We start from the raw sequence: 12,525 nt of genomic DNA, 5'->3' as shown, positions 1-12,525 counted from the left end.
ATACTTTCTTCCACTAAATCAACAGTCCTAGTTTCTAAGACATCTTTTCAAATATGCACCTTTGCCAGACACAGTGATTCACACCTGTAATCCCAGCACTCAGGAGGCCAAGGCAGGAGTATTGCCATAAGTTCAAGGAAACCCTGGGCTCCATAGTGAGCTCAAGGCCAGCCTGAACTACATAGTGCGACCCTGCCTCAAAAAACTAAAAGCTAAACCAAACCAAACCAAACCAAAACAAAACAAAAAAAACTAACTGTACCTCTGCAGTGGTGCTGGTTTACTCAATTCATCTGGAATGAAGAGACTCTCAAAGGAAAAAAAGAGAATGAAGAATGCAAGGGGGCCAGGGATTTAGCTCAGTGGTTTCACCAACTGCTGCACAAGCACAAGGACCCGAGTTCAATTCCCAGTACCAAAAAAAAAAAGAATGCAAGAAATATTGGTAGAACATAGTAATTCTTGGTCTAAGAGCAGGTAAAGATAAATACACTAACATTTTAGAGGCCACGCTCCCGCAGGCTGTGCAGCAGCACTGGGACCCAGTGGCCGTGACCCCGCAGACAAAGGAGCATGTCCTCCACGCCCACCAAGGCCACCCACTAGGCTTCCCCAGCATGGAGCCATCCAGGCGCCCCAAAGGCCATATGCCGCTGCCGCTCACGCTACTCGCTACTCGCCATGCTGGGAGGAGGAGGAGGCAGCAAAGGGCGAAGGCACTGCCCCGGGGCTGCAAGCAAGATGGGCGGCCCTGAGGGAGCAGCAGGGAGGAGGCGCCCACCCGGGGCAAGGTGGTGTGCAGCAGCCTGGACCTCGCACAGGTCCGGCCCCTGGACACGCTGCCCAACCACACAGTCACCCTGGACTGGAGTCATGGCCGAGAGGGGGCAACAAATGGCAGCCACGCACCGGAAGGTACCGGGCCCCCAGGGAACACACCGGCTGCAGCAGGAGTCCATGGCACTCCTGCCACCACACACAGGTGCTCAGGCCTTGGTGTACAGCGGCCACTGGGCTTGATCTGAGGCATAGCTACAACTTCTGCTGTGACACTGAAGAAAACTTGTGAGAAGAGAAATCTTTGCCATATTTCTGATCTCAGCAAGAAAGATTTGTGCCTCTCATCATGCACAGCAGCGATGGTATCCATCAGTGTCTTGTAGATGTTCTTTCAAGGGATGCTACTGAGAATGTCCATTAATGGAATGTTGCTCCAAGAATGAAGCAGGCAGGGTCAGCTGAAGAAGCCACGATGCAACCAGACTCATGGTCCCTAATATTGAAGACATTTGAAGTCTTTATATTCTGAGACGGTTCATTATGCAGTGATAAGTGAATCAGGACCCTGATTTCTGTGACAACATCAGGATCTGGTAGTGAGGGGAGGACAAGGAGCTGTGCTCCCTCCTCTTGGACATCAGAGAGGCCCTGTGATGGAGGTTCAGAAGCCATACCAGCCCTGTGCACAGGATCTTGCTATGTAGTTCGGGCTGGCCTTGAACACAGTATGTAGCTGAGGCTGACTTCAAATGCATATCCTCAGTCTCTCAGTGCTGGGATTACAAGCATCCTCCACCACATCTGGAAGCAGTTAACAATTTGCTGGCAACACATGACCTGATACTCTCTTCCTGATAAACGCTGCTACTCCCAGCTGGCCACACAGTCATGAAGGGTAAACAAGTGGTGCTCCGAAGGGGACTGTCCTGTACAAGCTATCTTCTTCAGGTTCACCTCTTTGCAGATCCTGAAATCAAGATTTCAATAGCTCAACATTGCTGGTATCAGGTTGACCCTCACACAGAAGAAATTTGTTATACAACTTTCTAGAGTAGGCCCAGGGACACCATAGCCACATAAAATCCTCAGATGCACTTCACAGTGCAAAACAGCAAAAAACTGGAGGAGCAGAGCACCGCCCCCCCAGTGCCAAGGAGGTGAGCTGCGTGGGTACCAGCAGCACCACTCTCCCCCCACCCCGGTGGCTGCGCTGAGACAGTATTTGGATCCACAGCACAGAGGCACAGGGGGTCATAGAGGACACTGTTCTGAGCTCCAGAAGACAGAGCAGAAGTGATCGACAGAAAGAGGGCCTCTCTCAGGCTCCTTGATGAAAAGGGAAGTCCATTGGAAAAGTGAAGAAAATCTCTGCAATAATGGCACACCAGACCACTGTAGTTGCACACTGAATCAGGGAGGATGGTGTGTGACTGCAGTCCCAGCACTCTGGACAGCTGCGGTAAGAAGGTCACATGGTGGAGTCCAGCCCGACCAATTTGGTGAGTTAGTGAGACCCTTAGTGGGTATCTGAAGTAAAATGTCTGAGGATATAGTTCACTGAGGAGATGCAGAGTACAAGCCCCAGTAATGCAAAAGTGAAAAACTAACAGCTAGATGAGAAATAGAAAAACTATTCATAGATACTTAGATAAAAATAACAAAAGAAGTGGCCACTGATTTAGTTAGTATGAAGAAAAAATGGCTGTCATGGGTGGAGACACGGGGAGAGTCTCCACAGTCCCAGGCCTGACTCTCCTGATGCAGAAGGTTGTGGAAGAAACAGAGAGACCGAAAGTGTAGAAGCAAAGTTGTACTTTTATTCAGCAAGCATGCAAGAGTACAGCTGCCTTCTCTCAGATAGACAGGCAGGCATGCCCGAAACAGAGCCACATTGTAGCGGGGCTCAAGATGCTGGTTTTCTAATAGTTGGGGCCTATCCTGCCTCTGGGCTGAGGGCGCCCCTACTTCATTGGTTAATGATTAACAGTTCATTACTAGGGACAACAGGGAAGGGTCTTTTCAGGGGCCATTTACATCTTAGGGCCAAAGTTCTTTTTCCTTTTGATCTTAGCAAACCAAGCTTTGCAGAGTAGAGTGAAGAGGAGGTGCAGCCTCAACAGACTGTCAGCTTTTTATGAGTGGTTAAGCCTGTTCTGCCAGCTATCTGAACTCATCTGGGGAGGGGCTCATCTCTCCCTGCCTAGGGGTCTCTATCCCTCCAGGGCTATAGGCCTTTCTATTACATGGAGACTCAGGTTATGGAACCCCCAAGACATGAGCTCACTTCCTTGGCAACATCTCCAAACAGAACTTGGAACCCTTGTTAATGGGTGTCACAATCTAGTAACAGCCGTCTCCCAAGCTCACTTGGCTGGAGACGGTCAACAGCGAACATGCTGAGCTGCTTCTCCACTTCAAGCGGCTGCAGCCTCAGGACCTCAGGTAGAGAAAGTATCTGTGAAAGCTGACTCCATCCATATGCCTCAGGCCACGCTGCAGCAGCTGCACGACTGTCACAGACACCCCAGGGACGATCTCCCCGGGAGTGACCACTAGTGACCTACCAAAATCAAGGTACCCAGTGAAGTCTCCCTGAGCCCAAGTACCAACAGCACAGAAACTGGGAAGAGTGTGGGGCAAGTATCACCAGGCCTAGAAACACCCAATAGCTCTGGGCAGGCCTCCCTAGAGCCGGGCACAGAAAACCTAGAGAGTCAAAGTCCAGCGGGGGAGATCGAAGTCATAGCCACTGGCCCCCAAGAGACACTGAGAAGCCTGGTGTACATCCATCCAGGCCTGGCCGCCACTATTGGAAACAACTTCACAGAGAGCCTTGCAGAATCCCAGTCAGTGTGGTCCCTGCAGGCATTCAAGCCACTCTTATTGTCTGAGCCCTGCCTGCCTGTTTCCCTGGGCAGCCAACCCATCTATGGTCCCTTCTTCCCAGGTACCTCCACCATCCACACCTCTACCCGATAGGCCCTGATTTTGGGAAGAGACATCATGACAAGATCTCTTGAGAATTCCATCCCATTTGAGGGCCTGTGTGATAAAGATCAAGATGTGTTGTGTTTGGACAATAAATAGCTTTTCACCACGCACTGGGTAGAAAGGAAGGAGACACGTTTACTGTGTCACCTCAGTTGGAGTTAGAAGAGGCCATTAGGCTTTCTGAGCTAAAGAAAGATTCTGGGCTCTTAATTCATTCATCACCTTGTATACCAGAACATCCTAAAGTGCCTTGTCCAGGAGAAGAGAAATCCATCCACCACAGAGCTGCAGGCTGCTGGAGAAAGCTGTATTATGCGAATGGCCACACTTTTAAGGCCAAACACTTCAGCAGGCGAGCTCACTGTGCTGTCTGCCCAGACCGTGTAGGGGGACTTGGCCGCCAGGTGTATAAGTGCACCAATTGTAAACTCTCGGTTCACAAGAAGTGCCACAACCTTGTCACAATTGAATGTGGGCAGCGTTCTTTACCATCAGAGCCCATGGTGCCAGTTGATCCATCATCTATGGCTTCAGACCCTGCACACACAGTGATGCCACATAATCTTTCAACTCATTGGGCTTTAGAACAAGTTGATGAAGAGAATAAGGCAGGGAACACCGGGGAAGGTGCCAAAGCTTCATCTGGTCTAGGTCTTGAGGACTTTGACTTGCTCTGAGTGATTGGCAGAGGAAGTTATGGGAAAGTACTACTAGTCCAACAGAAAGAATCAAATCGTATGTATGCAATGAAAGCACTGAAAAAAGAGCATGTCAACGTTCACTGGATACAGAAAGAGAAGCGCATTCTAGAGCAGGCATTCAATTGTCCTTTTCTAGTTGCACTGCATGCTTGCTTCCAGACAGAAGGCAGACTGTTCCTTGTTCTAGACTATGTCAGGTGGAGGAGGTCTACTGTTTCACGTGCAGCAACAAAGACGACTTCCTGAAGAACATGCCAGGTTTTACTCTGCAGAAATCAGTTTAGCAGTCAACTACCTTCATCAGCAAGGAATACTTTACAGAATTTTAAAATTAGAAAATGTATTACTTGACTCAGAAGGGCACATTAAACCCATCGATTTTTTGCTTCTGTAAGGAAGGGTTACAGCCAGGAGACACGACCCGCACTTTCTGTGGCACTCCTCATTTCATGGCTCCAGGACTTATAAGAAGGGAAGATTACAGTTTCAGTGTGGACTGGTGGAATCTTAGTGTACTCATGTTATATCATGATGATCAGAGAGTCTCCATTCGATCTTGATGAGAGCTCTGATAACCCTTATGAAAACTCAATCGAGCATGTCTTGCAAGTAATTTTGGAAAGAGACATTGTCATACCTCGTTTTCTGTCTGTACAAGCTGCAAGTGTCCTAGAGGGTTTTCTGAACAGGGACCCAAAAGAACGACTGGGTTGTTATCCTCACAGGGGTTTTGCTGATATTCAGGAGTATCCATTCTTTCAAACTGTGGACTGGGACATGATGGAGCAAAAGCAGGTGGTGCCCCTGTTTAAACCAAATATCTCTGAGCAATTCGGTTTGGACAACTTTGATCCTGAATTTACTAATGAACCTGTCTGGCTCGCCCCAGATGGTAATGATGTTGTGAGGGAGCTTGACGGATATGAATTTGCAGGTTTTGAGTATATCAATCATCTTATGATGTATGAAGAAGGAGTCTGATCCCCATTTTTCAACTATGCATTTTGCTTATGTTCCCATTTAATGCTTGGAAAAACTTGTTACCAGCTTAGATAGAATTAACCATTTCAGAGATGTCTGGAAGCTAATTTTAATTTATTGTTTTGAAGCTATATTTAGATGTAATACTTGATTCTTATAGTCTATAGTAGAGAATATGGAATTTTTTGTTCATAGATTAATTTTTATGAACTGATTTAAATAACAATGAGGCAATCGCTTGTTAACCACACATGTATATACATTCCATTTGTTGAGTGGGACATAATGCCTAATATTTTTTCTTTTTACTTATGATACAAGAAAACAATTTGTCTTTCCAGTAAAATATCTTACCTATGCTAGTTTCTCTCCAACCACACCTTTGAAACTGACCACCTTTTGGGGTCAGTTTATATACTCTTCAGGAAAATCCAAAAAATACCAACAATTCTGAATAAAAACACATATACTTGTATCTTTTTTATATGAAGGAAATACAACATATGACTACAAGCTTTGGAAAGATGGTAGTTCTCATGAAATGGGGCATCTGAAGGGGATTGAAGGATTGTTTACAAATTTTAGATTGTTCTAAATTTAAAACTAGAGCGTTAACTAAAATTAAACCAAGATTGTACCATTATAACTTATATACATTTAGATGATGATGGTTACCTTTCACATCCTTTTATCACATAAAAATGATACTAAAACAGAAGGATGATATATATATATATAAAGAGAGAGAGAGAGAGAGAGCATCCTAATTTTAGCTAATGATGTAGTTTTAAATTCAGAATGATTTAAAATTTGTAAACATTTGAGAAATTATCTTTTGACCATTTGTAGATGCCCCATTTCATGAGAAATACTACTTTTCCAAAGCTTGTACTTGTGTATTGTCTTTTCTTCATATAATTTAGTCTGAAACTAATGAAAACCTGAAAGGAAAATGTTTATAGACATTCTCCTGTTCATTTCCGAGGCATGTACGTTTCTCTTAATGCCTGGAACTTGCATGTCAGAAATATGTTTAGGATCTTGCTTTTAAGTGTTGCTCTTTTCCATAGGGCATTTTAGAGTGTAGACTAATCACCCAGGGTGTTTGTTTACCATGTTTATTACTAAGCCCACATTAGAACTCTTTTAGACTTTTGAACCTCATTTTGAGAAACACTTTCTTCAAGATATTCTTTTGTCCTCCAGTTAAATAGTAGAAAGTGTGTTCATGGTATAATATTTTAAGACGTTACAAGCAGAAATTTACAACTTTATGAACATTTTTGAACGAATTTTACATGAATGACTTCATTAGATACCTTCCTTGTTCCCCTCAACCAAATCTTAAGTTTTCTGCCAATGATATCCAAATGATGAGCATTTTTCTTTGTGCGGTTTTCACCATTATTCAGGGTGGTCTTTAGCTTTTCAATTTTTTAAGTAATAAGATTAACTGTATATTTTATAGAGAACTGCATTACAAATATCTTTTCAACTATTTTTGTAGTATTTAAGTGTTATGTCAGTTCTTTTCATGTCATACAGAAATTGTCTCAAAATACTCTTTAGGGGGAATAAGTCAGTTTATAGTCAGAATGGTTGACATTCTGGTGTTCTAAAAAATTTTATTTTGCATAATCCTGTAGTCAGATCATTTTATGCATATGCAGCTTGGGTTAAATTTCAAGTACTGTGTTCAGCACTGGTATATTTACTGTATAAATTTGTTTTGATTTCTGTCATATAGAACACTGCCTTAGTCATCATAATGTAATCTGTGTTGTGTTCTTCTTTTTTCATGTTACAGCCTTTAAAAAAAAAATTTAATATAAATTCAAAACAAAAAAAAAAAAAAAGAAAAAAACCAAATCCTTAACTTATATTTTGACCTTAACATGTAGCAAGTACATACATTTGGAAACTTTTGATCATTATAAGGTCCATATTTTACCATGTATGAAATCTTGATGTAATGCAATTATCATTACATTAAAAAACAGTAATGTGTCGGAAAAAAAAATACACTAACATTTTTAAAACTGCAATTGTGGGCTTAGCAGCCTCCTTAAGTTTTATGACTTGTTTTCCATTCTCCAAAACTGGAAAAGTTATACCAAACAACTTTATATACAGAGGTAATAATTAAATCAGAAAAAGCATATTCTGCATTACAATGCCAGTATCACTGTTCAAGGAAATCTTTTGAAGCTTTAGCACCCTGTAAGACATTAAGAGTAAAGTTTTATAAAAGCCAGATAGGCACTAGTGACAAGCTTACCTGTGGCAAGAAGCACCAGCTCTTGGTCAGGACTCCAGCTCATGACAGAGATGCCAGTGGCCACACTCCCAACACATTCCAGCTGTCACCAAGAAAATTCAAAAGGGAAGTTCAGGACAGTATCTCAGTAAAGATTTACTATGGCCTCACTCAAAACAATTTATCCAACAAACACATCTTCAGTAACAGGGATCAAGAAAGTAGGACATTAGACACGTGGCTTAGAATGGATACCCCATTCTTCCCAGCACTGTCTCATGAGGGAGATAAAACCATGAGTCTACAGCAGGATTAGGGTTGTAACTGAAGTCTTCAGAAAGTACAGTGGGTCTCAGCAGGGAATGACAAGTAGCTTGGAGAGTCCAAGAAAGTTTTTCTGTGAAGATGTCTTGAGAAGCGACAACAGAGCCAGGAAAGAAGATCAAGAGGAAAAACAGTGTTGAGGCACAAAAGCATAAAAAGAGTGTTAAAAATCAGCTGCGTGCAACTAGCCCCTAAGGTATACATGTACATAGGAACGAGGGAGGGATGAAGCTGAAAGAGAATCTGGGGAATAGATAGTTAAAGGTCTTATAAAGCACAGAAGGAATGTGAACTGTCTTGCAGACAACTGAAAAGCCACAAAAGGGCAGGATCACCACCATTAAGTGGAGATAAGTGAACTGGATGAGTTCAGTAACCAGGAAAAAAAGTTCTACAAAATGTTTTGAAAGTAAATATCTCTTAAGTATTAGAAAACTTATACATGAAACCTTCTGATACTTCTCACCAATAAATAACTAAGGTTTATTAATGCACTAAATAGAATAAAGATTAAAAGTGAAGGTGCCACATTTAGAGTATGAGAGTTCAAGGCCCATCTGTTAACTGTCTTAAAATATCCTTGGAAAGATAGTGCATTATTTTTATGCTTACTTAGTTTAGGAATCTAAACAGTTAGCTAATCAGCATTCCTAACAGAAAACATAAGCCATATAAATATTTCAAAGACATTCTAAATTGAGAAATAAAAGATTACAACCCAGAAATAAAGATTATTACCTGTAGATACCAGGTAACATATACTACATAAGAATGGACAGTTTTTACTTATTTTTTAAGTTCTAATTTGGTTTTTTTTTGGTATGGGGGATCAAACTCGGGTCCTTGAGCTTGCACAGCAGGTGGCAAAACGACTGAGCTAAATCCCCGGCCCTAAGTTCTAATTTGGAATCTCCCAATTGCTCTGATTAACAGGTACAATAGACAAAACTGAGGTTTTTAAAAAATCCGGAAATACACTTACAGCCATGCCAAAATTTTTTATGAAGAAATATATAATATAGATTATAATTTATAAAGCTTAAATGTTATGGCTATAGATTTGAAAACTTCAGCACAAAACAAGTAACATGGTTGAGAATGATTAAGACTTTATCCTCACCGGACTCATCTACTTACCTGGTGTGTGCTGAGATTGCAGAGTATGACATCTCCAGAGGCTGTGGCCACACACACAGACTCTTGATCTAACAAGTCTTGAATACCAACAATGCAGCCACTTCCATCCTCTGGAAGAAAGCTTTCTGCCACTAAAGAAATTTCATTTTTCACCTTTAACCAAAGCAAACACATAAGCAAGTTAACCTACTCTACTTTAAGAGCAATCATATTTCCAAAAATAACATACTTTTTAATGCTTCTTTTATAACATAAAAGCCTTCAAATGTTTTTTTCTACATTAAAAACCAAACTTTCATTTGATTGTTTTCCACTGCCCATCAGTTTCCCAATAGAAAAGCCCAGAAGTATAACTGATGATAGTTTCATAGGAGTGGTAATTCTCATATAGAAGTATCCTACATGGAAATTCGGCAGGATAATCTTCATAAAGTCTATCAAGTAACTAAACGTGAAGGTTTCTCTCCCTGGCAAATTCACTGTTAAACAAACAGACTAAACTGCATGTGATCACCAGCCAAAACGAAAACACATTTAGTTGCTAATGCTAGAAACATAATAGTTTCATACTCCATGGCCTTGGCAGCTTCATCTAATAGAATGTACATTAAAAAACAAAACAAAACAGGTTTATGATCCAACTGACAGAGGTACTAGGAAGTATTCAAAGTAACTACCACCATTCAATGTTTAAAAAATCTTCTGTGGCACCTGAAAGGTGGAATGTGCACTTGAGATCAAGTAGTATTGATGGACAACTGGGTGGACAGTAGGCACCCAGCGACTTTGGAAATATACTCTGAGAGGTCTTGCCTGGGGACTGCCTGCTTTTACACATGTATGTAAACAATCCTTTATGTAGAAATCAGCAGCACTATCAGAATGGGTGCAAACGAGAATCCTAGTCTACTGCTGCTACAGTAGATGCTTGATGACTTTAGTGTAAACGTTCTGCCTGTCCCATATGGTCCAATGATAAGGACAGGTGGATGGAAAGTGGAGTGGTAATGGCCAGAACAGCTTTTCTGTTTTGCATTTAGTCAAGGATCCATCTGTTTATCCCACTGTTGGGACTCCAAGGTATAGAGGGAGTCATACTGATGTTTGGAAACAATACACTATTGTCCTTGATCCTGTCTAAGGCATAATGCATTTCACAGAGGGGTAATCGATCTAACTGAAACTGAAGTTCAACCTGTGTGTCACAGTCAGGCCGAAGATTAAGTTCTTCACAGCATTCCCTGGATATCTATAAAAATATATATATTCTTTTGTTTTTTCTTCAATAGTAGCTTCGTAAACATTCTCTTTGGTTCCCTGGGTCTGTACTAATTTCTCTAAAGGAACTGGTAATAAATAGCATTGACTTTGGTTATCACCAGTCGTCCAGCCAAAGTATCTTCAGAAAGTGTCTTAGTAAGCTTAAAATGATCAAAAAGTTGTCAGTTCTGGGCATACTTTGCACCTCCAGAAACTCCAGTGAGCATAAAGCTTGCTAGAATCTGCAATTGTACATTTAGATTGAAGTTGCTAACTTCTTTATACTGGGCTATCACCTTGTATGTGCAACCTTGACTGATAGTTGGTCTTGGTCAATGATTTGTCTGAAACGAATTGGGTAAATAGCTGGTCAACAGAGACAGGAATTTGTTATCTGATAAGAACGCTCTTCTCCAAATCAGTAGTTTCACTGGGTTCAAAATCTACAATAGTTTTAAAAAGAGAATCTCACCAGTTAACTGTGGTTCCTAGCTGTTGCTTTGCATGCCTCAGATATTCAAGCTCTTCTGTAGAAGCTGCATCAATCATTAGTTTTTGCATGACTATTGGTTCCAATCAAAAGTAAAAAATTATAGTTTGGCAAAAAGTTCCAAATATTTCTGTTTAAGTGCTATACACGTAATGATCTAATCCACTTTGGGCCATCTTTCCTCCTATCCATTCTTGACAGTTTTCTGGGACTTCTTGTAATACCAGGGTAGTACTATATCGGGCAGATATTACAATGATGCTAAAATGAGGATGATGAGAATCATAAATCTATGCTATACAATACAGCATTCTTTCAGGCTTACAAATGAGAGCAAAAGTCCATGCCTGATGAGATTTTTTGGTTGACAGTAACATACAAGTCAGGATTATGCTCTACCTTTACTTCTTATATATTCACTACGCACTTTCTCAGGAGATAATGAATTCATCCATTTTTCTATCAAGGTTTCCACGTAACTGCCAAAGAACTGTTTATTCTCAGTTTGCTGTTTCAATTTTATCAACTGTGAAGTGTATCTTTTTTGCCATTCTGCTAGCTCTTCCTAGGAATGTGCTGAAGTACACTGGGCACCATACTTATAGATTCCTTGCTCTAAAAATCTTACACAATGTATGTTCCTCACTGCTTGTGATTTCTCTAGGTGGTGGGAGGAAATGCCAACCAGTTTACAAGACCTCTCGTCTAAGGCTTCCACATGATATCCAGAGAGGACTTTACTAGTTGCTGTCTCTGTTTTTGGGAGAAGTGTTTTTAGTGTTGTCAAATCTTTTGTTACCACCCCATTCAGGGACTCTTCTGTCAGAGCCTTGGCAAGGATGGTGGATACAGATTGGAGCTTTCCTTTCAGATGCATGCAGCAAAGCCTGGCCCAAAAGGCACCCTCACCCTTGGCCAGTCCTTCTTCCAGCACATGCCTACAATCTTCATCAGCTTGCCCAGTTTTTCAGTTGAAAAAATGAGGCGATTCTGTAAAGAAGATTCTCAATTTTGAGGTGTTCTATCTCCAGTGGACACAGCCCTGTGAAGTTAGCCATGGAGTACTGGCTGAGAGAAAGGAGGGCCTCTGTGCAGCACTTGAAGGCCATGTCATAGTCCTGCCTCTTCAATGACTCACATGCTTGTTCAGACAACTTTTCAACTCTTCTGTCTTCCGTGACTCAAGGACAAAAATCCTGCAGTTCACTGCACTAGGTTTCACCCAAATAGCCCATCAGAGCTCTTTATAACTTCTTACACATCTCACCAGTACTGTACTTCATTAGTGATCAGTCACTTCATCTGATTCCTGCCATTACTTTCTACAACTTCATGGATCCCCCAAACTTCATTTGAAAAATATTACAACTCTCACATCTTTAACAAAAACAAGTACCAGGCATGGTGGTGCACACCTGTAATCCCAGCACTGGGACGCTGAGGTAGGAGGATCGCCATGAGTTGGAGGGCAGCCTGAGCTACAAAGCGAGATCCTGTCTCAAGAAAAAAAAAAGCAAAACAAAAAAACAAGTAATGTGACTTTTTGCCAAACACAAAACAAACAAAATTTATAAGAAGTATGGCCTCTTAAAAAATGTCTAATA

The 12,525-nt window shown here is 41.5% G+C and overlaps 1 protein-coding gene and 1 pseudogene across 10 annotated transcripts in view; both read right to left on the bottom strand.

Annotated features, from left to right (window-relative positions):
* The window catches only part of Elp1 (elongator acetyltransferase complex subunit 1), a 70,018-nt gene that overhangs the window by 52,821 nt on the left and 4,672 nt on the right, over positions 1-12,525 (bottom strand). For 3 of the 10 annotated variants that reach the window (XM_021261149.2, XM_021261150.2, XM_087184196.1), the window contains exons 3-5: positions 9,172-9,324; positions 7,732-7,813; positions 5,110-5,276 (exon numbers count right to left, since the gene is read on the bottom strand). In XM_021261149.2, the coding sequence (XP_021116808.1) occupies positions 5,110-5,276; positions 7,732-7,813; positions 9,172-9,324 (402 nt within the window). Of the gene's footprint in view, positions 1-909; positions 1,748-5,109; positions 5,277-7,731; positions 7,814-9,171; positions 9,325-12,525 lie in introns of those variants that run through there. The other 7 variants (XM_087184197.1, XM_004848154.3, XM_021261151.2 and 4 more) reach the window with 6 other exon arrangements.
* Positions 9,331-12,324, bottom strand: LOC147825788 (ATP-dependent RNA helicase with zinc finger domain pseudogene; annotated as a pseudogene).

Source organism: Heterocephalus glaber, unplaced genomic scaffold, assembly GCF_053883595.1.
Source record: "Heterocephalus glaber isolate CG9 unplaced genomic scaffold, H.glaber_assembly_v1.0 deba00001481, whole genome shotgun sequence".
Lineage (NCBI taxonomy): Eukaryota > Metazoa > Chordata > Mammalia > Rodentia > Bathyergidae > Heterocephalus > Heterocephalus glaber.
The sequence above is the reverse complement of the archived record's forward strand: the minus strand, read 5'-3'. Positions and strand labels throughout refer to the sequence as shown.